At 50.4% G+C, this 25,882-nt stretch overlaps 1 protein-coding gene across 1 annotated transcript in view; it reads right to left on the bottom strand.

Annotated features, from left to right (window-relative positions):
- The window catches only part of PCP4 (Purkinje cell protein 4), a 75,420-nt gene extending 49,829 nt beyond the window's left edge, over positions 1-25,591 (bottom strand). The window contains exon 1 of the mRNA XM_055124544.1: positions 25,519-25,591. Coding sequence (XP_054980519.1) covers positions 25,519-25,591 — 73 coding nt within the window. The remainder of the gene's footprint in view (positions 1-25,518) is intronic.
- Positions 25,592-25,882: the final 291 nt, after the last annotated feature.

The following is a 25,882-nucleotide window of genomic DNA, read 5'->3' as shown; positions in this document are numbered from 1 at the left end:
GCTTAGGTTGGGGTTAGGTAAGGGTTAGGTAAGGTTAGGTAAGAGTTAGGTAAGGGTTAGGTTGGGGTTAGGTAAGGGTTAGGTAAGGGTTAGGTAAAACTAGGTTGGGGGTAGCTTGGGACTAGGGCTAGGATTAGGGTTAGGATTAGGGTTAGGGTTAAGTTTTAGGTTAGGTTGGGGTTAAATTTGGGGTTAGGACAGGGCTAGGGTTAGGTTGAGATTAGATTAGGGGCAGGGGTAGTTTAGGGTTAGGGTAAGGTTAAGGTTAGGTTGGGGTTGGTGTTAGCTTGGGCTAGTTTAGGAATTATTTAGTTTTCAGGGTCGGATTAGTGTTCAAATTAGGGTTAGGTTTTGATTTAGGGTTAGGGCTAGGGTCAGGGCTAGGGTTAAGGTTAGTTAGGGTTAGGTTAAGGTTAGAGTTAGGGTTCATTAGGTTAGGTTAGGGTTAGATATGGTTGGGTTTGGTTTAGGAATCAGCTTGTTTTCAGGGTCTGGTGTGTGTTGAGTCAGGGCTAGATTAGGGTTAGGTTTTATTTCGGGTTGGGGTTAGGCTTTGTTCAGCCTGGTCTGTATCTCCTTACTTCCTGAGTGCCACATAACCGCTTAGAGGCATGTAACCCAAAATCACGGTGAATGTCCCACCACGTGGCTCCAGAACTGAATCTGAAGACCCCGCAGCATCCCGGGAAGGACCCACTGCCCAGGCTTCCTTTCCTGGTTTCTTACTCATGTGACGTTTAATTCTGCCTGACCCCAGCTGACTGGGCCAGTCTTAAATATGAAGAAGACTCTGGCTCGGAGAAGTGAAGTGACCCATCTGCCTCAGTTGCCTTCTTCTGTCTTAATAAACCCCCACAAACTCTGACTTCAGACAGCAAATCTGCTGTCCTTGTCCTTTCTCTGCCCTCCCCCTCTCCTCTGTCTTATGAAGGGTCCTGGTGAGCACTGGGAGCCCCAGCAGTAATCCAAGAAAGTCCGCTACCCAGAACCTTCCACCTCATCACATCTGCACAGGACCTTTGGGGTGTTTCAGAGTACGTGCTCCCATGCCAGGAGCTATAATATGGGGCCACTGGCTGAAGCCATCCTCTGCTCACCACACTGCCCCACGCCACAAAGTGAAAGAGTAACTGAAGGATGCAAATCTGAGTGAAAATCAGCAAAGGTGAGAATGTGTGTTGTCTCTGAGCGCTCTCTGTCTCTCTCTCTCTCCCTCTCTGTCTCTCTCTCATTTTCTCATCTATTCTCTCTTCTCTATTCTATGTCGTCTCTATTCTCTCTCCTCTCTCCCTCCCTCTCTCTCTCTCTCCAATACACACACACACACACACACACACACACACACACACACACACACACACACACACACTCCACCAGCATAAAGCTCTGACTGATGAGACATCAGATTCTATTCAATAGCCCCTTCCTTCAACCCCTAGAAGCATGAAAACAAAAATATAATTGAATAAAGAAATGGGATTACAGCATGAATAATTCCTACAGAGGCCTGAGCAGAGCCAGCCCTGACAGGGGTGCTCTTCCAAAGTACCAGAGGAATCTAGAACACTAATGATCCGCTCTGAACATCAGCTCCAAGCAAAAAGTTTCAAGCAATTCTCACATCTCACAAGTTCTCCCAAGAGCATTTGACGGGCTGAGAATTGGATTCTCAGTTTTTAAAAATAAATTAAGTGGATTGTTTTTCCATAATGACGAGATCCGACACCCATAATTACAAAAGTAAAAGTCGGGCCGACATCTGCGGCTGCCGAGCTTTCTTTCAGCATCCCAGGATGGAGCCTTTTTCATGTTTAATTCTATTACTCGCTGCTAAAACCATCATTTTCAAGGAGCTCAGTGACTTCTATGAAGATAAAACCTTGAAGATCATTAAAGCCGGATGTTTAAGCCCTGATGATCTGAATACAAGAAAAATAGCTGCTTGATGGCAAAAAAATAAAAAAAAAAAACACCCACAAATGAAAGATATTCATAGGCAATCATTCTTTGGTACGGAGTACCCCCAGCTTTTACCGCAAAATGCAATTAATTCTAATAATGCCTTTCCATTTGCAGCTCAGTGAATGGGTGAGCACTGGGCTTGCTTCAAAACAAGACTTATCCCCCCCACCAAAAAAAAAAAAACCAGAATTTATTTTAAGATAAATATTTTTAAGTTGGGAAACCAAAAAATTTTTATATTGTTTTAATTAACAGCAGCTTGTAGTTTCATAAGAAATTTGGCTTCTTTCATTCTGGACAAATCCCCTGAGGGAGGAGAGCTGATTTCTTTCCCTCGGGAGCCAGCGAAGATGAGTATCCTCATATTTGCCGGAAGGTAAGTCCAGTTATTCTCTGGAGAGAGCAGACATCTGCAGCAGACTCCGTTTTCAACTGCCATCTTGGGTGCAAAGGTCGAGGAGACAGATATCCCTGGTGTAGGCTGATTGGGGTCTCAAAAACCAGCAACCATTTCTGGATGGCATCAGCCAAACAGAAGAACTGAGCGCAGGAAGCAGTCTCTCTCTTTGAACCCAAGGACAAGAAGGCAGAGGGTCCATCGGGAAAGCTGGACCCAGTGTGCATGGGAGGGAACTAGCACCTTCACGTCCAAGTTCATGAGTGTCGTGATTCCTGCCCGGGGGATCTCTGCCTGTCCAGACGTGGCCAAAATGATTCTGACTTGGCTGGGTACCCACTGAACACATTGGCTCTGCACAGAGGATGTGGCCACATGACAGAAGTGAGCCCCTAGCCAGGTAGGGACACCAAGTACCCCAAAATGACAGAGCCAACAGCCCAGCCCCCTCAGAATGTTTAGATCCCCTAGTCCTAGACCCCTGGGGAGAGTGTCAAAACCATGCTCAGAGAAAGGTCTTTGGTGCTGGAGTGATAGCACAGCGGGTAGGGCGTTTGCCTTGCACACATCTCACCAGGGTTCAATCCCCAGCATCCCATAGGGTCTCCCAAGCACCGCCAGGAGTAATTCCTGAGTGCATGAGCCAGGAGTAACCCCTGAGCATCACTGGGTGTGATCCAAAAAAACAAGCAAAATAAAAGAAAGGTCTCTGATACTTATGCAAGAGGATGACTGTTCCCTGGTGAGGACCACAGCCCACTCTACAGCAACGCTGGTCCGGGAAGTAAAACACAAAACACACAGGCCCTCATATTTCCCGGGACGCTAAAGCAGCTTCCCCTTGCTTGGAGCATCTCACATCAAATCCTGCTGAGAGATCCTCAGTTTGAGTCCAAATATCTGATACTCGCAGTGGTGGGTCTTGATACCCAGAACAAGATGCAGATCGGAGCTGTCCCCAAGGCAGGACACCCTGCCCAAGAGCCCCGAACCTCCCTGAACCACGGTGGCTCATCCGCATGCAAAACCTGTCAGCTGTCCACCCCCCCCCCCCCGGGAAGGAGCATCCGTGTACCAGAGTGTCAGGGTTCCCAAGTCAGAGAATTCCAGAGGGCACCAGCCCACACTCCAGGGTGTCCGGATGCCCCCGGCACACCAAAGAAGCTCCTGGCAAGAGGCAATTTGAGCTCAGATGGCGCAGGATATAGAACCAAAACTCACTTCTGCACAGGGGCACGGCGCTTAGGCCACAGCCTGGACACGATAGCACGCACGCCGTTGTGGGGACAGGCCGGAAGAGCGGTGACACACCATCTGGGAGGCCTCAGGAAGGGGCAGCCAGAGGACGGCCGACCGGATGGGTAGCGGGAGGGGGGTTCCCCGGGGAGCCTCAGGGCACCGTGGCCAGCTGTCCTCAGCTCTGCGAGACGGGAGAGCAGCTCTCTGCATGACTCATGGCGCTCCTAGGAGGACAAGGCCACGGGGCCTCTGCACCCTCCCCTCCCACTCGGGCTCTGCCGGGAGGAGGGCAGGGGGCTCGGCCTGGCTAGGATCTTCCTCCCAGGACCTTTTCTTTCCAGCACCCAAGTCACTGACCTGCCCCCCCACCCCCATCTCCAGATGCCCCCGCCACCTTCTCGCCTTCCAACTGGCAGAGGTTCTGGGCAAACTCTGCCCAGCCGCCAGCCTCCTCCTTGGCACTTCTCTCTGGCAGTTAACTTTTAATTAGAAGGTAAAAAAAGACGGTAATGATCAGTTCACCCATCTCTGACTCTCCGCCGACAAGGGAATTAGCGTGTGGAAGAAAGGCCTCAATAATTACTTCTCGCGGTTTCGCAGGAGGGAGGACACAGCTCTCAGCCTCCTCCTCCTCACCCCTGCCGGCTGCCAGGGCCGCCCCACACCTCGCCTGCTCGCCAGGCGCCACCGGGCAGGCGTACGGGGGGAGACACGCCAGCCTCGGGAGAGGGCGGCCACAAGCGGCTCACCCCGGAACCCGGCCCTGGCCCTCCTCGCTCTGTCCTCTTCTGAAACTGGAGCTCACTCTGCCCCCATGTGACTCGGCCCCCACGGCCAGGCCGGGAGCATTCCTGCTGTGCCCCTCCAAGTTCGGGGGGTCTGGGGGTTTCTCCCTGTCCCAGGCCAGCCGCAGTTCCGGGAAGAGTGCTTCCAGGTTGGAGGGACAGTATGGGGGCTTCGAACGCGCCTGGCCTGGGTTCATTCCCAGCATCCCGGATGGTCCCCAAGCCCACTGGGAGTGATTCCCGCACGCAGAGTCAGGAGTCAGCCCTGAGCGACACCGGGTGTGGCCCAAAAACACACAAAGCAAGAAAAAAGGCAAGTGTTCCCAAGTTGGAGAGACAGGATCGGGCGAAAAGCACTTGCCTTGCACGTGGCCAGCACCACACGGAGTCCCCCAGTACTGCCGGGAGTGGTCCCTTGAGCACAGAGCCAGGAGTCAGCCCTGAGCACCACCGGGGGTGAACCAGTGACCCGTACACCAACAGGAAACAACCACCACAACAGAATGAGACATGTTCCAGGTGTGGGTGAGGGTGCCCTGGCCACTGCAACCGTATCCCAGCACAGGGTAGGGCTGGGCGGGAGCACAGGGGTGCCCACTGCTGACACTGAGTGCCGGCTCCTTCCTCCCCTCAGGCTTCCGTGGCTCCTGCCGTGCCCGGCCTCTCCCTCCGCTGCTCAGGGGACACTGAGCCTCTGTGGGACTCGTACTTGGTGAGAGGGAGCAACTCGCGGCCACTGAGGGCAGAAAGCAGCGGGTGAAGACGCAAAAGCTCTCAGCAGCTCCCTCTCACCCGGCAGGCGGTGGGGGCAGCGCTATGAGGCTGGACCGGCCTGCCCGGCGGTGACACCCACCCCCTCGCCTCCCATCCAGGGGGAAGATGCCAGCCGGGGGCTGTGGGCGCTACAGCATGCCATCGACTTTGCTTATTTTTTTAATAACGAAATGAATCTTATCACAGTCTGAACGTTCCCTGATATTATTACAACTACGTCTTATCAAAGTATGAGCATTCCTCAATATTATTATCAACTGCAAAAACTTAGCATTTGAATTCTCTTCCCAAGGATTCACTCATAAATATTGTATGGCTTCCAATCTGACTGCAGACGACACTGAATATTTTATGCATAATGGCGCTTGGAGTTTATAAGGGGGGAGGGAAACATTTCTTGGGTACTTGGATACTCCCACACCAAATCACGAGGTTAAGATGACGACTAACTGATCACTTTCTCTAACAGAAAAGGAGTGCGCTGTTATCCAGGCCTGATTCTGTGGATGGAACAGCCTTTCTAATGTCTGAGAATGGCTTATTCTGTCCTTTGAGTGAGACTGTGTTCATTTAAGGATTGTGGGTGTCTGGGGGTACAGTTTCATGCCTCTTCAAAGTACATTTCTCCCTCGTCCTCTCCCCTTCTCGTTCACTTGCTGCTTTCTCTGTCTGTCTCTCTCTTTCATGGCTATAAAATGAAGCAATTATAGTGCTTCATTCCCCCAAATGCTTCTTTTAAAAATTTTTGTTCCACCTCTCTCTTAAGTCCATATTCCCCCTTGAACATGCATCTCATCTGCTTCTCTCTCTGTCTCTCTCTTTATTTGCGTATTCTTTTTTTTTCTTTTTTTAGTTTAATCACCTTGAGATACACAGTGACATAGTTGTTCATGATTGGGTTTTGGTCACACAATGCTCCAATCCCATCCCCTCACCAGTGCACATTTCCCACCACCAATGTCCCCAGTTCCCCTCCATTACCTCCCTAGCCCTGCCCCAATGCAGGCACTTTTTGCATTTTTCATATTTAGGTATCTATCTCTCACACTCTCTCTGGCTCATTCTCTGACTCTCGCTCTCTCACTCTCTCTCTCACTTGCCCTGCTGTCACTCTCACTCTTTCTCTCTCTCTCTCCTTCTGGAGAACATGGTTTGCAATATAAATACTGAAGTTTATCACGTCTATTCCTTTACCTCCTTGCAGTACTCATCTCTTGTCCAGTTTACTTGCTTATTCTCTCAAGCTTGTGTGCTCTGTCAAATATGTATTTTTTTCTCCTTCCTACCTACCATCCCCTGCATCTTTCAAAGTTTCATTCAAAACAAACTAGCTTATATATATAAACATATATATATACATCACATGACTTCAATATCCCGACCATACCCCAGTCAGTGTGTGCTGATAAAGCCCCTAACCAAACGTCCCTGTCCCCCACAATGGTGTCTGAGGACCCCTCGTGCCTCTTCAGCCTAGAGCCCCCATCCCCCTCCACCCATGGACTTCTGTTCCTCTGGGTCTGTGACACGCACCCCCAGGCGGGGCTGGACACTGTTCCTGCGTGCACACACCCCAACCCCCCTCCCCACCCCCTGGCCCTGCACCCGTGGGCCGTGTAGAACAAGAATGTTAAATATTTGATGCTGGGTCCTCACCTGGGAGATCAGCTTCTCCACTGACCCGGCGTCAGCAGAAGCCGAGCAGGGAGGGAAGTTTCCCCTCGTAATTAATAAATGGGGCCCGGAGCCTGCCCTGCAGAGCCCTAACAGCTCTCCTCCTCCCACGTCTCCTGTGCCCCGTTCTGGCCGTAACCGTAAAATAACGGCTTTCTGATGCCAATCCTCCCCTCCAAATCTCTGTGTCCACCTTTTGTCAGGCCCCAAGGATTGAGGACAAGGGGGCGGGGGTCCCTGCAAGTGCAGGGAGGAGACAGAGCTAGCTGCCTGTGGGACCTGATCAGATAAGACCTTGGAACATCCTGGCCTCGGGGGACGGGTTGGGGGCGGGGGGACGGGCAGGGGGTACGCTCCTAGTCTCGTTTCCTGCAGGGCTGCATGGAGGGGAAGCAGGGCTAAGGCTCTGGACACGGCTGGGTTTCTTTGCCCCTGGAGAGAGACAAGCAACGCAGTCCTAGCCCACCACGCACAGTGCTCGCCCTGGAAGGGGCGCGGTTCCCCTGAGCCAGCTGGTCCATGGGCACAGCCCCCGCCGGGCACACTAGCCTGGCACCGCAGCACGGAGCATGCATGCACGCTGAGCTCCGAGAAAGCCACAGCTTTACAGCAAAGCGGGCAGAACAGGGTAGGAAGACAGATCTCCTTGTCTTAGTATGAGAGCGCAAACAGCCAACCAAAGTGCCGTTTTGCCAAAACAGCGTAGAAGTAGAATAGCTTTGGTAAGCCCGCCTGGTTTGGCCCTCCCCTGGGGCACGCATCTCCACTGGATGATGAAACTGGGAAGCGGCAGCTGAGACACTGTCCCTTGAAGGTGGGCCAGGGTGCAGACACCAGGGAAATGAAGGACTTGACAATTGCCCCACAGCACATGGCTTCATGCTCAGCATCAGTCACAGGAGGGATGAAGTCCTCTATCGAGTCCTCAGACTGGTGGGAATGCCGACTGGCCCAGCCTTTGGGGACACACTATGGATTTTCCACCAAAAACTAGGAATTAGGCTCCCATCTGAATCAGAAATACCACTTTGGAATAGAACCTGGGGGCCCAAAGTCACACAGCAGAAATGCCACCTGCACTTCTAGGGTTGTTGCGGCACTATTCACAATAGCCAGAATCTGGAAACACCCGGAGTGCCTGAGAATAGACAACTGTGTTGGATAACCTTGGGGTGTCCTTGCTCCTCCCACACGGAGCTAAGGTTTATTGAGCTACTCCCACTACAGTGCCCCTGAGGCACACCCAATTCCATCAGGCACTAATCATCCTCTATTGCTTTTCTCTTTCCTCTATGTCATTTACATGGTTTATTTGGCAATGTCCTTTATATACAGACACAGGAAGATAATTGATGCTATGCTTTGTAACATGGGAGTTAATTGACTCCAAAATAATCTTCACTCCTCGGCATCCATATGCCCACTTGACTTAAGCCTCAGTTGCCCTTAGTTCCTAGCACTCCATAGCAGGGTCCAAACAGAAGGACTGGATGGACCCAGAGCAAGTTGTGTGCTACCCTGGCATCAAAATGGGCCAGGCCAAGCACCGTAAGACTTAACTATAAGTTAAGGGCACTGTCATGGACAAACTCTGTCATGACCCAAAAAGAAGTAACTGAATAAGGACCCTGCTGGGGTTGGGAAAGACTAACCTGGCCTAAGAACTCTACGGTCTGGAATACATAGCAAAATGTCCCCAGGAAGAGCCACCCTTTAAGCTTAATATATCTCTTACTGTGTTCAGACAAAATGACTAGAAATATCCAAGGCGTAAATCTACTATGATAGTTTGAACGGATTACTAGCTGAGGAGAGGAGAGAGCAATACACTCTGGATGGAATCCCGCCCTTGAGTGGGTCTCCTAGCAATCTGGAGTGCTGAATCCCCAGATGAGATTTGTCCTTGAGTTAATCCCCTGAAAGAGTGGCTTTACCTCTGTTTGTTGTTATGACAGTGTTCAACCCCAGCCACGTGTACCCCACCCTTCGTGATTCCTATATAACCATGCTGTAAGGGGAGCAAGGGGAGGATGAGAACTGGGACTTTGGGACTTTGAGGTCTTCGAGGACTAAGAAGACCTAGAAGGACTAGATGACGGCAATGGCTGAAAGTATAGGACTCTGAGACTAAGACAAGACAAGCATGAAAATGTAATGAGGTAGAGGACTTTGAGGTCTGCGAGGAGACTGAGATGATGGAACTATGGTGGCTGGGGCTATGACCAAAGCCAAAACCATGATTGCACCGGAAGTGGTGAGATCAGACGACACTGGGGAGGAGAGAGAGATAAACTGACTAGTGACTAGCCTGTTGGGCCCAGCGTCTCCGCTCCCTCAGTCCTTCGTCCATTTGTCCTTCGCCATGGGCCAGCCAGGGGAATGGTTCTCAGCCACCGATCACTCAAGTCCTCCGCATGCTACTGCATTTTCTTTTGGAAACTCACACAACTGGATAAAGAAGGGATGGTACCTCTGCAATGGAATACTATGCAACTGTCGGGAAAAATGGAATAATGAAATTTGCTAATAAGTGGATGGACATGGAGAGTATCCTGCTCAGTGAAATGAGTCAGGAAGAGAGGGACAGACATAGAAGGACTGCATATAAAAAAAATAGTATGAGACTAATATCCAAGGCCAGGGAAAACAGGGTCCAGGAGGACTGGTCACTGGTTTAGAAGTTTTCCACAGGTGTGTGTGTGTGTGTGTGTGTGTGTGTGTTGGGGGGAGGGGTTGAGGAGGGGGAAGGCAGAGGGCAGTTAGGATAATGAAGGGACCAGTATTACAATAGTTGGAAATGATCTCGCTGGAAAACAACCGAGTGTTGAAAGTAGATGAAGGGATATCTAACCTCTCAGTATCTTTATTGTAAATTATAATGCCCAAAAGGAAAGAAGGGAAGGGGGGAGAGAGAGAGAGAGAGAGAGAGAGAGAGAGAGAGGCGGGGGGATGAGGAAAGTGCCACCATAGATGCAGGTTGGGGGTGGGGGAAGGAATCTGGGGGCATTGGTGGTGGGAAATGTGCACTGGTGAAGGGATGGGTGTTGGAACATTGTACGGCTGAAACCCAATCATGAACAACCTTGGTGTATCTCTTGGTGATTCAATCAAAAAAATTTTTTTTCGAATCACATGCTGCTTCCTACCATTTTCTTATTGGTAGAATAATTGGTTCTTGCCATTTATCCCAGAGTTATCCAAAATGTTTTGTGTAGAGTGTTCATCAAAAGAAGGCAGATTCAAACTTTTTTTGGGGGGGTCATTGAGATAAATGGGGAAGTTTTATGTTAGGAGTCAACTTTTATATTTTCCAGAGAGAGAAAACTCTCCAGAAAGGAACCCAAATGGAATAAAATTAAGCATTTCCAAGTCTCCTCCAGATTTGGAACCTCGCCCAGCATTTCATAAAACGGAGATGAGAAATGAAGGCTTTAAAGGGAACACAGAGCGATCGCTGTCTTTGTGGGATCTTCAAGCCCCGGGTCTGAAGGGGCCCTAGCAGGTCAGCCACCAGAAGGCCGAGGCCAGGAACAGCAGGAAATTGCACTTTTATGAGGCAGAAACTGGGCTAAGTTTTATCATTATAAAGTAGGAAACTCCTGAGGGCCGGTGGTTGGTTTTAAGTCTGGCTCTCTTAAATATTTAGGACTTTGCCTCTTCGGAACGAAAGTCAGGGCAGCTGAAATTTTAATGCTGTCAGGATTCTCTGATCCCAGCTGGCTCGGCCCGGTCCCAGATTGAGGCCGGATGAGGAGAGAAGTTGCTGGAAGAGCCACGGTGCTTTAGCCCCCCCCCCCTGCAGCTGGTCATCAGGAGCTCCTTGGAGCTCCCCACTGGGGAGGGATGTCAGGGCTTGGATGATCAGGTGGGCCTCGGGCCCCCACTCCTCACCAACCTGCCTGACGCCCTCTGTTCTCTAGGATTTGTTCGTTTGTAGCCACCTTCGTTGTCTAAAGTTAGTGTGTCTGCAACCCCCCGCCCCGGAAGCTCGTGGAGCTGGCGGTTGTGCTCCTTGTCTGCCCGGTGCTGTGAATTCAAAAACTGGGTGCACAACGCATCCATTCAGTGACCCAGAACCTGCCGGCCTCCCCAGCAGAGGAACAAAGAGACGGGGGACCACAGACCAAAGGTCAAAGTGGCCCGTGTGATACGGAGCTGCTCACATACTTACAGAACGTCTGAGGGGGTTCGAGGTACAGGACTACACGTAGGTGTGATTGATCATTTACAGGAGTAAAGCGTTCGGGCTGAGGCAATCCTCTTGGGGGGATTAACTCAAGATGATGCTCTGTATCCCAGGGATGTCTAAATTGCTTTTATCTTTCCCTTGTGACTAGTAAATATTAAACAATTATTATTTAATAATTAAAATTAATAAATTTATTGATGTTTATTTATTAATATTCTATAATATTGATGTTTATTTATATAATGTTAATAAATATTTGTTAATTATTTATTAATAAACAATTAAGTTCATTCCTTATTAGTACTTGCAGTTTTTGGGTGAACACCGTAAGAGAGATCGATTCCAAAGCTTAGTTCTCGGACTCTGAGGATAAGCCCCCCGGGCTCTACTGTAAATCCCAGACTAGGTCCAGGCCGGTCAGCTTGCCATGGGGGCCTGTCTCTTAGGTCAGGGTGGTGTGCACCAGGTCCCGATGGGATGCTTCCTAGACTGCCCCATTTCAATGCCCGGGTAGCTCTGCCACTCGCCCTGAGTCTGTCCCAGTCCCACGGCGGGGCCTCTCTCTTGGGGTGTCGGCAACTACAGCAGCTGGGGCTTGAGTCAAGCCATCGTGCCGGCTGCCCAGGGGCAGGTACATTCCAGAGCCAGTCAACCCCCAAACATCAGGAGCACAGCACGAACGGCCTCTCTGTGTTTAAGCAGAGAACATTGCTCTGTGGTAAGAATGGAAAGGCTAGGGGGGAGACGGAAAAGGCTAGCAGGGAGACGGAAAAGCAGGTAATTCACTGCAGGTAACAAGCCCAGCACCACCTGCGTCACCAAGCCTGGCTCGGGGAATCGTAAGGCCCAAAGGAAAGGTCAGAGACAAGCCCCGGGGGTCAGGGGCGATGGCAAGAGCACTGTAAGCTACTCCGGGGGGAGGAACACGGGCCTGTTCTCTGATGAAGCCTGAAGCACGTGAGGTCGATACCCACCATCGTGCTGGGTGAACGGTGCCCACCCTGCAGGTGTCCTTGAGCCGGGACACTGGCGACTGGGCAATGGGTCTCCAGTCTCCCTGGCTCCGGTGTCGGCAAGAGCGAGGTTGAGCGAGGGCTCCGCTTTCCCACAGGAGACTCAGCCATCCACCCCGGCCTCCTCCAGCCGGCAGCTGCAGCTGGGAAGAGCTAGACCTGAACGTGGGCTGGCGTGAGAAGGCAGAGGCCACTCAGAGCCGGCCTCCCCAGAGCTGTTTCTCGGGGGGTTGCACGAGCGCTTGGGCTTGCTCGCGCCCAAGCACGATCCGGACGAAGAGGCGGCATGAATTAGCAGCTTCGGAAGCAAAGCAGAGAGAGAGGCGGCAACTCCGGGTGCCCGGGAGGCCAGCGCAGCCGGAGACAGATTCTCTGACGGCACCCCCTACCCGTGCCAAGTTTCTTCTCCCCCAGACAACAGGGGCCTCCAACGATCTCACAATGATGCCCAGATGCCAGATGGAAAAGTTTTCCTCTGCAGGGCCGGCTCGAACTGCAGCAGGGGCAGGGAAGGGAGTGAGTGGCGAGTGCGGGAATGACCGACACCCGGGGTGTCTGCCTTAGGTCCTCGGGCCTGACCGCTGAGGGGACTTGGCTCAGACGGAAACAGACGAACGGAGGGTTTGGGGGCAGGGGTTATGGGTGTTGCCACACCCAGAAGTGCTCAGGGGTTACTCCTGCCTCTGGCCTCAGGAATCATCCCTGGCGGTGCTCAGGGGACCCTACGGGATGCTGGGGATTGAACCTGGCCGGCGGCGTGCAAAGTGGGTATCCTGTACTCCCTGGGTCTGACTCGGGGTACCCGGTACAGGCTGTTTCCTGGACTCTCTCTGGCCTGGAACCCAGTGCTTTCCGGTCGTGTCGTAGGCATCTCCGGGTGCCTGTTACCGTAACGCCAGCACCCCTTAGCACGCAGGATTAGTCACGCGTGGGTTCATCTGTATGACCTAGGATGCCACTAACAACTTTTTAAAAATTTTAATGAATCACCGTGAAATACAGTTACAGACTTACAAGCTTTCATGATTGCGTTTCAATCAATGTCCGAATGCCCATCCATCCACCAGGGCCCGTCTCTACCCCCAGTGTCCCCAGGGTCCCTCCCGCCACCCCCACCCCTCCCCACCCCCTGCCTCTGTGGCAGGCACTTTCCCTCTCACTCTCTCTCTCTCCCTTTGGGTGCCACTAACAATTTCTACCTCCCAAGGCTGCCATCCACCCGGGCACAGCGCCCGCCAGAGGCCAGTGCTTAGTAGATGTGAGTTAAGTACAGGAGAGGAAATCTTACACCAAGAAGGAAGCACAAGGGCAGCATGGCTGGGCTCTGCCAGGCCCTGTTTTCCCGGAGAGAAGAGCAGAAATGTGAGCTCGGGGAAAAGCAGAAGGTCTCTGTTCTGTTCAAATGAAGGCAGGTGTGCCAATTCAGCGCGATAAGGCTCATCAGATCGGCACCTTTGACCTCTGCCCGGCAGGGCTGGCTGCAGAGATGGAGACAGGCAGCAGACACTGTGGCTGGTCCGGGGTGTAAACTATCCTCGCCCCCAAGTAAGGGGCTAGACTGGCCGGTTCCTGAACACGGCTCCTGCCCCCGACTCCCTGGTGCCAGGCACAGATACCAGTTTAACGGGTACATTAAGAGCAGTTCACAGGCACATGGAGAGCAAAGGCTGGGATGTTTCCACAGCTGTGACCAGCAGAGTAACCAGCTCTCAGCCTGCGTCAGGGCACTCTGCCCGACTGCTCTCGGGCACACATTGGCAGCCCCCATGGTCTAAACTACCTAACCTGGTCTCACCCGAGGGCTTATCCCCCACCTCAGGGCTATTCAGAAGGGGGTGATTTCCCATAGTCAGGGAAGTCGTTGTCATAATTACTTCCTATTATATTCTCAATTAAAAACACTTTCATGTTTAAATCTATTTTAAAAGTAGTCATGGGGGGCCTCCACAGCTATAACTATTTTCTTCTTTTTTTTTAAGTTGTCCACAATAATTTACTACGTTCAATATTTTAACACCAGTCCCACCACCATGACACCTTCCCACCTCCACCCAAGCCTGCCCCAAAGGCAGATGCTAAATAACTTATTTTGTATTGCTTGTTATGAATAATGCACTAAAAACAGTCAAAAAAGCTTTCCTTAGAGGAAAGCGTGTAAAAATTGTTGTATTTCACCTTGGAGCCATTAAGCCCCGTGTAAGAGATCACTAATGTGTTGTTACAAGTTGAGCCTTATATATGCAAGCTCCCCGTGGCATATTCGATATGCCCAAAACAGTAACAACAAGTCTCACAATGGAGACATTACTGGTGCCCGCTTGAGCAAATCGATGCACAACAGGAAGACAGTGCTACAGTGCTACCAGGAGGTTGACTCTTCTGACCTCTTTTGAACATTACTTGGTGAGGAGGTGGAAAATCAAAGTCTCCAGGGAGGAGGGAGCGATCAGGGCAACCACGGTTAGCCCAGAGAGTCGCTCCTCAGAGGCTGCAGGAAATCTTGCTACCACATGGATGCGTGAAATGAAGGGTCGCAGAAGGACAGAAACATGTGCTTCTGTGTGCATGAGGACCCCATAGGAGTCAAACACTCTGTGTCAGGACACTCTGAGAGAAAAGGGACCACCGGGGTGGAAGGAAAAAGGGTTTTTTCCTTCCACCTGGTTAAGGGGCAGACTCATTCAGAGATATTTCAAACTTGGGTCAGAGCGATAATACAGTGGACAGGGCATTTATTTACCTTGCATGCTGCTGACCAGAGTTCGATCCCCAGCATCCCATATGGTCCCCCAGGCACCACAAGGAGTAATTCCTGAGAGTAGAGCCAGGATAACTCCTGAGCATTGCTGGGTGTGACGCAAAAAGAAAAAAAAAAGAAGAAGAAATATTTCAAACTTATAAAATCAATGGTAGCCGTGCTTGGACCCCATCACAGATGCATTTAATGTTGCTTAAAAATTAATGTATCGGTAAATTTCATATTTTACTTATTTTACCACAATAAAATTAATTTTTTTGTGTTTTTTGTTTTTTGGGTCACACCCAGCGATGCACAGGGGTTACTCCTGGCTCTGCACTCAGGAATTACTCCTGGTGGTGCTCAGGGGACCATATGGGATGCTGGGAATCAAACCTGAGTTGGCCACGTGCAAGGTAAATGCCCTACCTATTGTGCTATCGCTCCAGCCCCTAAAATTAATTTCTTAAAGCAACATATGCACCTGCCCTCAGGGTTATGCTATTTTACTTTTGTAGATTTTATTTTACATACATAACCAAAACACATAAAGTGTCATATGCACAAATTATTGTCCAGGCCTGGTTTATAATAGCAGAACATTGGGAGCCATCTGAAATGACCATATGAGAGGGCAAGCTAAATAAATTATTATTCCAAGGGTTCAGTGGAAAATTTTTCTGCTGTAAAAATGAATTGAGATGCTTTTTGCAAGTTTATATGGAAAGTTTCCCAAGATAAATAATGGAGTAGAAAAAACCAAGGTGTAGAGCGATGTGTATAATATGGAAGGATTTGGGTTTAAAAAATGGGAGAATATGTTCTTAAACTCTTTATATGAACGATATTCTCTTGGAAATATGGACAAAAAACTAGTAAACACTGTGAAGAGGGGAGATGGGGCAGGAGGAGGAGGGAGGCTTTTCTTACCCCCGTTAAAGTTTTTCCAGGTGAATTTTTCATCTGAGAACTATGCTAATTGATAAAGACCACTAGAAACTATCTTTTTCTTTAAAAAAAAAAGGGGGGGTGCTGGAACTATTTCAAAAACAATAAAAAATTATGAGGAATTTTTACTAGCTTGGACAGCAGATGGTGGCCAGCTAACTCGGATGTCATGCATTCATTTCCTGGAGCTGCTACAGCAAATCACCACAAAACAGATATTCCATAAAAGCAGAGACAAACATCTGAAATGAATATGTGGCATGCAAGGTCATTCTCTCCTCCTCCGAAGACTCCTGTTGGGACATGATTTTGTCTCTCTCTTTTCTTTTAATTTATTTTTTTTACTTTGGGAGCCTTGATTTATAGTGCCATAAAGGATATGGTTGCATGCAAAAAAAAAAAAAACTGTTCTAACATCTCACCCTCCACCAGAGTGTCTGCGACCCTTCACATTCCTTCAAGGTCTGCCTTGCAAATCACTCCCGCCTCCCTCCCCTGCCCTGGTAAGATCAATTCTGTAGCCAGTTCTCTTGGATTCTGGTGAGAGTGGTGGTCCAGCCTGCTGCTCGGCTTGTGGATTTCTTCCTGCATGTGCCTCCTCCTCTATCTTCACCTGGGCTTCTCCCTGAGTCTGTGTCTCTCTACCAAAATATCCCCTCTACGTAAGAGTCAGACTTAGGGTTCCCTTCTACACTGCTGGTGGGAATGCCGACTAGTTCAGCCCTTTTGGAAAACAATATGGACGATTCTCAAAAAACTAGAGGTTGAGCTTCCATTTGACCCAGCAATACCACTGCTGGGAATATATCCCAGAGGAGCAAAAAAGTATAGTCGAAATGACATCTGCACTTATATGTTCATCGCAGCACTGTTTACAATAGCCAGAATCTGGAAAAAACCTGAGTGCCCTAGAACAGATGACTGGCTGAAGAAACTTTGGTACATCTATACAATGGAATACTATGCAGCTGTTAGAAAAAATGAGGTCATGAAGTTTGCATATAAGTGGATCAGCATGGAAAGTATCATGCTAAGTGAAATGAGTCAGAAAGAGAGAGACAGACATAGAAAGATTGCGCTCATCTGTGGAATATAGAATAATAGAATAGGAGTCTAACACCCAAGAATAGTAGAAATAAGTACCAGGAGGCTGTCTCCATGGCTTGGAGGCTGGTCTCTCATTCTGGGCAACTCAGAGAAGGGAACACCAAGTATAATGCGGTCGGAGGTCATGCGGGGGAAGGGTGACTCGTGCCGAATGTAGACTAGAGACTGAACACAATGGCCACTCAACACCTTTATTGCAAAGCACAACACCTAATCAGAGAGAGAGAACAAAAGGGAATACCTTGCCATAGTGGCAGTGTGGGGTGGGGGGAGATAGGAATGGGGAGGGTGGGAGGGATGCTGGGTTTACTGGTGGTGGAGAATGGGCACTGGTGAAGGGATGGGTTCTCGAACTTTGTATGGGGGAAACATGAGCACAAAAATGTATAAATCTGTAACTGTACCCTCACAGTGATTCACTAATAAAAAATAAATAAATAAAATAAAATAAAATAAATAAGGCTGGAGCAATAGCACAGCAGGTAGGGCATTTGCCTTGCATGAGGCCAACCCAGGTTCAATTCCCCCATCCCTCTCAGAGAGCCTGGCAAGCTACCAAGAGTATCCTGCCTGCACAGCAGAGCCTGGCAAGGCTGAATACCCCATGGCGTATTCAATATGCCAAAAACAGTCACAAGTCTCACAATGGAGACGTGACTGGTGCCCACTTGACAAATCAATGAGCCAGGGGATGACAGTGACAGTGAAGACATAATAAGACATATATCACATGTACACAGTCATGAGAGTACCCAGGAAGGAATAACTCAAAAGGGAGTCAGAATTTGGGCTTAAGTGACATCTTAATAATGAATGATAGTTTTAGAAACGTGATGAGACAAAAGGGAAGAAGTCAGCTTCTAGGGTAGTAAACTGTGAGGGTGTAAAAAGATGGAGGAGAGTAAACCCGGTTAGTAAGATTTGTTCTGCGACCGGACTGAGTTATCTGCTCTCAGATAACTCCCTCCGGTGCTTCCCAGCAGAAAGGAGACCCTGTCTCTGTCCTCTAAAGGCGGGGATGGGAAGGGCAGGGAGCATTTTGTTGTATCTGCTTCTTAGTTGCCTTCAGCTCAAACTAAGTGACATCTATTCCAATTTGGGGGTGGCACGCTCGGGCCCCTAAGAAGCAAAGAAACTAAACATTTCTCCCAGGGGCAAAACAGAGGCAACGAGAGAGTAAGCCGAATTTTCCAGTCAATTAAAGGCGTTTTCTACATGAAGGAGTTGGAGGCTTACTTCATTGTCAGATTGTTCCCAATCGTCTCCTGGATGGAAGGACCTTTTTTTATTGAGCCCCTTCCAAGAGATCTGCTGCCTGGCTCCCCCCAGGGAAGGCTGGGGTATAGATGACCCAAAAAGGAGCATCTGGTAGGGCCAACACAAGAGCTGCTGCGGTCCTGGGGTTGCTGCTAGTAGCTTCTGTCTGTGATGGTGCTGCCTACCCGCTTCGCTTATCAGTTCCGATTGGGGCCACGTTGGTAGTTGGGCTAAGCTAAAGAGCTTAGCTGGAGAATAATCACACTCGGATGGCCTGCTCAGGGTCTTGACTCGCTTGGTGTTAACTCGAGTGCAAACTGCTGACCCCAGACATAAGCCGTGAACATAGACATTTCCGTGTCCCTAAGATACACACAGTATTTCTCCGGCTGGAAGAGCTGTTGCGTTTTCCGCTCCCGATTGTGACCTCTGGGTGGTGATCTGAGCAGCGCTGAGGGGTAACCCGGGCTTCCCCGTGTTCACCCTGCACTTGTTCTGTTTCTAGATTCTGCTGCTGCTGCTGCTGCCAAACATACACAAGGGCCCCTTCCCTGATTCAGTCCCACCCCTGCCTCTCACGGTGCTCTCCGGCCTCTTGCAGGGGAGAAAGATGGAGATGATTGTGGTTGAGAAGCAGGCCATGGAGTTGGGCCCCCTGCACTCAGATATCATACGTGTCACTCCCCAGCAGGCAAGGAAGCCGTCTCCGAGCAAGTGACGCCAACCCAGGATCAGAGGGCTGTGAAGGAGTGTGGACAGTGCTCAAGGCAGGCCATTACTGATACAAAAGCGCTGAGATGGACACCGAATTGTCACATATGGGGTTGACAAGGCAGGCCAGGAAGGCAATGGGATCGTACCCAGGTGTGTCTGTGTGTTGAGGTAAGGTGGGCTTAGGGGTTCTGAAAGAAATCAGAAACATTAAGCAGAACCAGATTGAGTTTATAAAAGCTCCTTAATATAATGAGGAGATACTAGAGTATTGGAAGGAGGAGGGGAATCAATAAAGATGATCTGACTTACATCGTCCGACTCTCCTCGCTGCTCGGAGAGCTGTGTGCACTCGTGCTAGAGTCGAAAGAAGGAGGCCACAGACAAGGCCAGGGAGGTCTCCACGTAGTGATGGGGTGGGAGCTGGGGGCGGCGGGGAGGTGATGGGTGGGCTGGGAGGTGCACTGTGGACGCAGAGCTGGTGGAACTCGCTGACACATTTGACAAGGATAGAGAGAGAAGACTCGGGAGTTACTTCCGTGGTTTGTTTTTTTCATTCTCTAATGGGGAGAGGGTCAAAAATTCTGTCCAGGGCTTTTGTTTGTGCTCTAAATAGCGCTGGAAAGACAGAGGCAGCACATGTATGAGACTTAGAAAATGGGGGAAGACATCAGGCCTGGAGATAAATTTGGAAGTCACCAGCCTATAGATGATATTTTGAGTTATGGGACCATAACAAATCACTTCAGATGAAAGAGGGAGAAGAGAAGGGGGAAGGGCCAGGGCCAATGGTTTTCTAACATGCTACCAGATTTTTAAGGCAACTTTAAGAAGACCGAAAATGAAATAACACGGGAAGCAACAAAGAAATTATTCTGGAAGAAATAACAAGTCTCTGGAAGCAAACTCTGCTGAAAGAACCACTGAGAGGTCCCACGGGGCCCTGCTGAGTCGTGACAAGACGGCAGTCATCATCAGTGACCTGGACCCGAGCTGATGCCTGCCGTGGGGAGGACCGAAACTGGGCTGGACTGGGAGAGAACGGAGGAGGGGGGTCTTTGAGGGACTCCTTCCCCCACAGGGCCCGGAACATGCCAAGCTCAGCAAGCGTCTAGGCAGATGGTCACCCCTTACCACTCGCATCTCCCATGCAGCTGGACAAAGTGCCACAGTGTAGGGCTGCAGAGAGAAGTAATCATTCACCCCTCACTCAGAGTTCTGCCCCATCCAGGAAGAGGGTACCACCAGCGTCATTTGACCAGGATGCAGTGGGATTGGAGCACAGCCAGCAGTGCTCAAAGATCACTCCTGCCGAGGATCAGATGACTATAAGAGGGGAACAAACTGAGATCAGCCAGTGCGCAAGGCAAGCGCCTCCGGCCCTGTCCTAGGTCTCTCTAGTCCACTCGTTTTTAAATCTTAGATAAACAGTCCGTATTTCTATTCTACAGTCATTGCAAAAAGATAAGTGCTTGTTCCAAACCAGAAGAAAACGTGTGGCATGAACCAAGAAATCCACGGAAGCCTGAGGCCTGTGGTATGAAGGGGTCTGAAGCACGGGGGGGGGGGCGGGGAGAAGGCATGAGGAGGAAGAGGGGAAGGGTGGGAAAGGAGGAGGAGGAGAAGGAGGAGGCAGAGAAGGGGAAGGAGGGGAAGGAGGAGAAGGAGTGGAAGGAGGAGGAAGAGGAGGAGGAGAGGGATAAGGAGGAAGAGGAGGAGGAGAAGGAGGAGGGGGAAGGAGGAAGAGGAGGAGGAAAAGGAGGAGGAGGGAAAGGAGGAGGGAAAGGAGGAGGAAGAGAAGGAGGAGGAGGGAGAAGGAGGAAAAGGAAGGAGAAGGAGGGGAAGAAGGGGAAGGAGGAGAAGGAGGAGGGGGGTAAGGAAGAAGAGGAGGAGGAGAAGGAAAAAGAGGAGGAGGAGAAGGAGGAGGAGGAGGGGAAGGAGAAAGAGGAGAAGGAGAAGGGGAAGGAGGAGGAGGGAAAGGAGGAGGAGGAGGGGAAGGAAGAGGAGGAGGAGGGAAAGGAGGAGGAGGAGGAGGAGAAGGAGGAGGAGGGGAAGGAGGAGAAGGAGGACGAGGTGGGAAAGGAGGAGGAGGAAAAGGAGGAGGAGGGGAAGGAGGAGGAAGAGGAGGAGGAGGAGGGGAAGAAAGAGGAGGAGGGGAAGAAGGAGGAAGAGGGGAAGGAGGAGGAGGAGGGGAAGGAGGAGGGGAAGGAAGAGGAGGAGGAGGAGGAAGGGAAGGAGGAGGAGGATGAGGAGGAGGAGGGGAAGGAGGAGGAGGAGGAGGAGGAGTGGAAGGAGGAGAAGGAGGGGAAGGAGGAGGAAGAGGAGAAGGAGGAAGGGAAGGAGGAGGAGGATGAGGAGGAGGAGGAGAAGGAAGAGGAGGAGGGGAAGGGGCAGGAGGAGGGGAAGGAGGAGGAGGAGAAGGAGGAAGCGGCAGCTTCACTGATCGCTCCTGGGCCTTCTCCTGGATGAAGTGTCCTGCCCATTAGAAGCTGTTCCTTGGTGTTTTGACTCTCACATGCCCTGAGGTCTCAGCATTTCTGCAGTGGCATCAGAAAGAGGAGAGGCTGGATGCATGCACAGGGCCAGAAGGTCATGCTCGGTGACCCCTCCTGGAGCACAGGGCCAGCTGGTTTTGTAAGTGGGAGGAGGGGAGAACCTTCTTCCCAGCATCGTTACAATTAAAATGATGTGGGCTCAGCAGAAAAGCAAAGGAGCCAGCAAAAAGAGAGAGAGAGAGAGAGAGAGAGAGAGAGAGAGAGAGAGAGAGAGAGAGAGAGACTTGACCCGCTCAAGCTCTGAGCCCCAACGCCCAGGGCAGCAGCTGATGGGACCAGACGTGCTCCCTGCCTAGCTTTGCCTCTCAGTTCTGACCCTACCAAGTGGCCCAGGGACAGCACAACAGCCAACCCCTTGCCCCTGACCCCCATGAGCTGGCAAGTGTGGAGCTCTCCACGTGGAAGGCTGAGGGGCTCTCTCCCCATTTCTTCCCCCAAGTCGTCCACCCCAGCTGAGATGATGGCACCGAACCTAAGATCAGACGCCAATCCACATCCACCCTTCACTCGTGAACTCAACAAAAACATGCCGCAGCTCAGTTCCATGTCAGGAGCTGCTCTAGGCAGCCACACAGGAATGAACGATGCGCTGAATAAAAATGGCAACGTTCCCTTCAAACCTACCATCCCAGGGCACAAATGTGCCCGCAAAGGAACAAGACTGATACTTGGTTCAAATGCTAACAAAGGCTACCAAGAGCACAATCAAGAAGGAACTGAGGTGGCAGGCAGGGGGCACAGGACAATTGGGACGTGAACAAAGGACCGTGGGTGGATGATCTGTTGCAAGAATCAAAGGGAAGAGCTGGGCGTGTTTGGAGACTGGCAGGAAGACCAGCAGGGCCAGAACTGAAGGAGCGGGGAATAAGGAGGAATCTGTGCCAGTGTACAGACACCAGACCAACAGAGAGAGATGGGCCATGACAAAAATATTGGGTTTTATCTAAATGTGCTGAGAAGCTCTTGGAGGCGTCAAGGCAAGATGGTCTAATCTGATTTATATTGAACATTATCGCTCTGGCTGTTTTGTGGAGTAGAAGCAATCAGGAGGCTATTGCCCACGAGAGATGATGGTGCCTTTGACGAGATGACAGTGGTGGAGGTGAAACCTGTTATCCAGGACTGCTGTGATGAGTTTCCACTAAGAGCTGCCTTAGGTAAGCTTGGATTCATGACTTCATCCTTCTGGAGGCTGGAATTCCAAAACAGTGCCAGGAGGACAAAGCTAAGGTGTTTTCCTTTCCTTTTCTTTTCTTTCTTTTCCTTTTCTCTTCTAGTTTTGGTATTGGGGCTACAGTCAGTGGGGCCTGGCTTTGCACTCAGGGATCACTCCTGGCAATGCTCAGGGGATTATATGGAGTGCTGGGGATTGAACCCAGGTCTGCCGGGTGCAACGCAAGCACGCTGTGGCTGTACTATCTCTCCAGCCCTCCCATACAAGCTCTGGGAATAACCTCGCTGTTGTCCATTAGAGATTCCTGAATTGTGCCCCTAGAGTTATCGGACCACGGTTCGTGCTTTCTCATAGACGACAAGACAAGGGCTGTCTCCAGATTCTAGCAGCTGCCACAGGTCTTGGCGTCTGGTCTGGTTTTAGGCTCAGTTGGGTCCTTCTCACATGCTATCTCTCTGGCCTACCTTCTTGCCACATGTAAGGATTTCCGCGCTTGCACTCTCACGGAGAGCATCTAGGGAGGCTGGAGGAGGAAGAGCTATGGCTGTGCTTGCCTTCCCCTCAAGGAGTCAGAGGGAGGCAGGAGCTCCGGCAGGAATTCCAGGACCCTTAGTCCTGTGGGACAGGCCCGAGCACCTCGCACCCAGGCCCCGTTTCCACGTAGAGTGCAGTCCCTACCCCACCAATAGGGTGCACAGCAGATTCAAGGACCCAGTCCCTACCCCACCAATAGGGTGCACAGCAGATTCAACACTTTGATGATGCAATGAAAAGTGGTTCCGGGTCAAAGTTCTCAGGAGAGACTGGCCAGGGTGGCACCTCCCCCTGAGGAGACTGTTGGTAACTTCTCACCAGGGGTCCAGCACTCCAGCCCAAGGCTCTCAGTGAGATCTCCTCCCTCCGAATGCCGACTGGTCCAGCCTTGCTGGACAACAAGATGGACAGTCCTTTGAAAACTAGAAATTGAGCTTCCATATGACCCCACAATACCACTTCTGGGAATATATCCCGAGGATGCAAAAAAGCACAGTAGAAATGACATCTGTACCTATATATTCATTGCAGCCCTGTTCACAATAGCCGAAACCTGGAAACAACCCGAGTGCCCTAAAACAGATGACTGGGGGGCTGGAGCGATAGCACAGTGGGTAGGGCATTTGCCTTGCATGCAGCCGACCAGGGTTCTAATCCCAGCATCCCATATGGTCCCCTGAGCACCACCAGGGGTAATTCCTGAGTGAAGAACCAGGAGTAACCCCTGTGCATTGCCGGGTGTGACCCAAAAACCAAAAAATAAATAAATAAATAAATAAATAAAACAGATGACTGGTTAAAAGAAACTTTGGTACATCTACACAATGGAATACTATGTAGCTGTTAGGAGTGATGAAGACATGAAATTTGCTTATAAATGGATAAACATGGAGAGTATCATGCTCAGTGAAATGAGTCAGAAAGAGAGGGACAGACATAGAGGGACTGCATTCATTTGTGGAGTATAAAATAACAAAACACAAGACTAACACCCAAGGACAGTAGATAGAAGGGTCAGGAAGATTGCTCCATAGTTGGAAGCCTGCCTTACGAGGGGGCAGAGAGAGGACAGAGAAGGGATAGAGAAGGGATCACTAAGAAAATGATGGTTGGAGGAATTGTTCGAAATGGGAGATGTGTGCTAAAGTAGATAATGGACCAAACATGAGACTTCTCAGTGTCTGTGTTGCAAGCCATAATGCCCCAAAGTAGAGAGAGAGTATGGGGAATATTGTCTGCCATGGAGGCAGGGGGAGGGTGGGAGAGGGGGGTATACCGGGGATATTGGTGGTGGGGAATGTGCACTGGTGGAGGGATGGGTGTTTGATCATTGTGAGATTGTAACCTAAACATGAAAGCTTGTACCTATCTCACAGTGATTCAATAAAATTAAAAAAAAAAAAGATTTCCTTCCTCCTCCCGTCTGGGCTCACCCTGTTCTTCATCTGGGCCCTTATTAGCTGCTGCAACTTCGCTTGCTTTACACTCTCAGCCTTGCAACACTTCTTTCTTGTTCACTCACCGCCACCCGCCTGAGCTGTCTCCAATGTTCCCACCACATAAGGAATCAGTACAGAGTACAGAAATGTCCCTTCAAAGGAGCAGAAGCACTTCTGTGTTTGAGTGGAGCACTGTTTGCAAGAGCTAATAACTGGAGACAACGCAAACGCCCACCCACTGACCAATGGATAAAGGAGACCGGCATATATACAAAATGTATTACTACCCTGCAAATAAAAAAGGTGAAACCTTCAGAGAATAAATACTTGATACAGCAACAGGAAATCCTGCCATTGGCAGAAATGTGGGTGTATTTCACTCAGACGTGAGCTGTGGAGGAAACCGGCAAATGAACAAAATCAAAATCAAACTCCTGGTTACCAGAAGGAAAGGGAGAGGTCAGAGGAGTCTGATTGTAGAGGACGGAACTGAACTCTCAGAGCTGGTGTGAACTGCACCGACTTTCAATGACGTGAAACTGCAACTTACAGAGCACTAGAATGGCATCTCCAGTCTAAAAACACACAGTAATTTGACTGTAACCCCACGCTCTCCGGCACTGTGGACAGCCTTACTCGCGAGCACTGCACTCCAAACTGCCTGAAGCTTGAGCTCTTGCAGGGAAACTTAAGTGGGCTGTGGCTCTGTGGTCCATTTTGGACCCCAGACTGCCCTCTCCTGACCCCCTCCCTTTGCCGTTATCCCTCCCTTCGTTGTTGGCCCTTCACAGCTCCTTTTTTCTGAGAACACCCTACCACATGAGAACAACGGCGAAATCTCCCACGTCAAGGTGAAATCTAACCACCCTCCCAGCCACTCCACCCAGGAGTGGAGTTATTAGCTCAGTTTGTCAGACAACCATTGAAATGTTTGCCCGCTGCCGTCTCTCACCTCAGATGTCTGCTCTGTATTTTAAGCTCCGAAGAAGACACATATGACAGCTTCAAACTATCGACGGTCACCTTCAAAAAGATGCTTCATCTTGATCTCGATAAGGTAAACTCTCAGCAGGATGTCGGCGCCAGCCCAAACCATGGACCAGAGCCAGAGCCCCTCCGGGAGCTCAGGGCTGTGCTTGTGCCAGAGAGCAGGTGGCAGCTCCGTGTTTCACAGGTCACTACTGGGCCTGCTGCCACCTTGCCATGAAATGATAAGTGAACCCAGCCCCAGCAGCCGAAAACCTCCAGTAATAAACCGCCACCATGCTTATGGCTGCTCTCCACACGCTCGGGCTAAGCCTCACCCAGAAGTGAACGTATTTCTGGGCCCTGCAGCCACATTCGTGGCCACGCAACAACTCATATCTAACACTACCCATACTCCAAG

This window comes from Sorex araneus, chromosome 2 (assembly GCF_027595985.1).
Source record: "Sorex araneus isolate mSorAra2 chromosome 2, mSorAra2.pri, whole genome shotgun sequence".
Lineage (NCBI taxonomy): Eukaryota > Metazoa > Chordata > Mammalia > Eulipotyphla > Soricidae > Sorex > Sorex araneus.
Note: the sequence above shows the minus strand (reverse complement) of the source record. Positions and strands in the feature narration are given on the sequence as shown.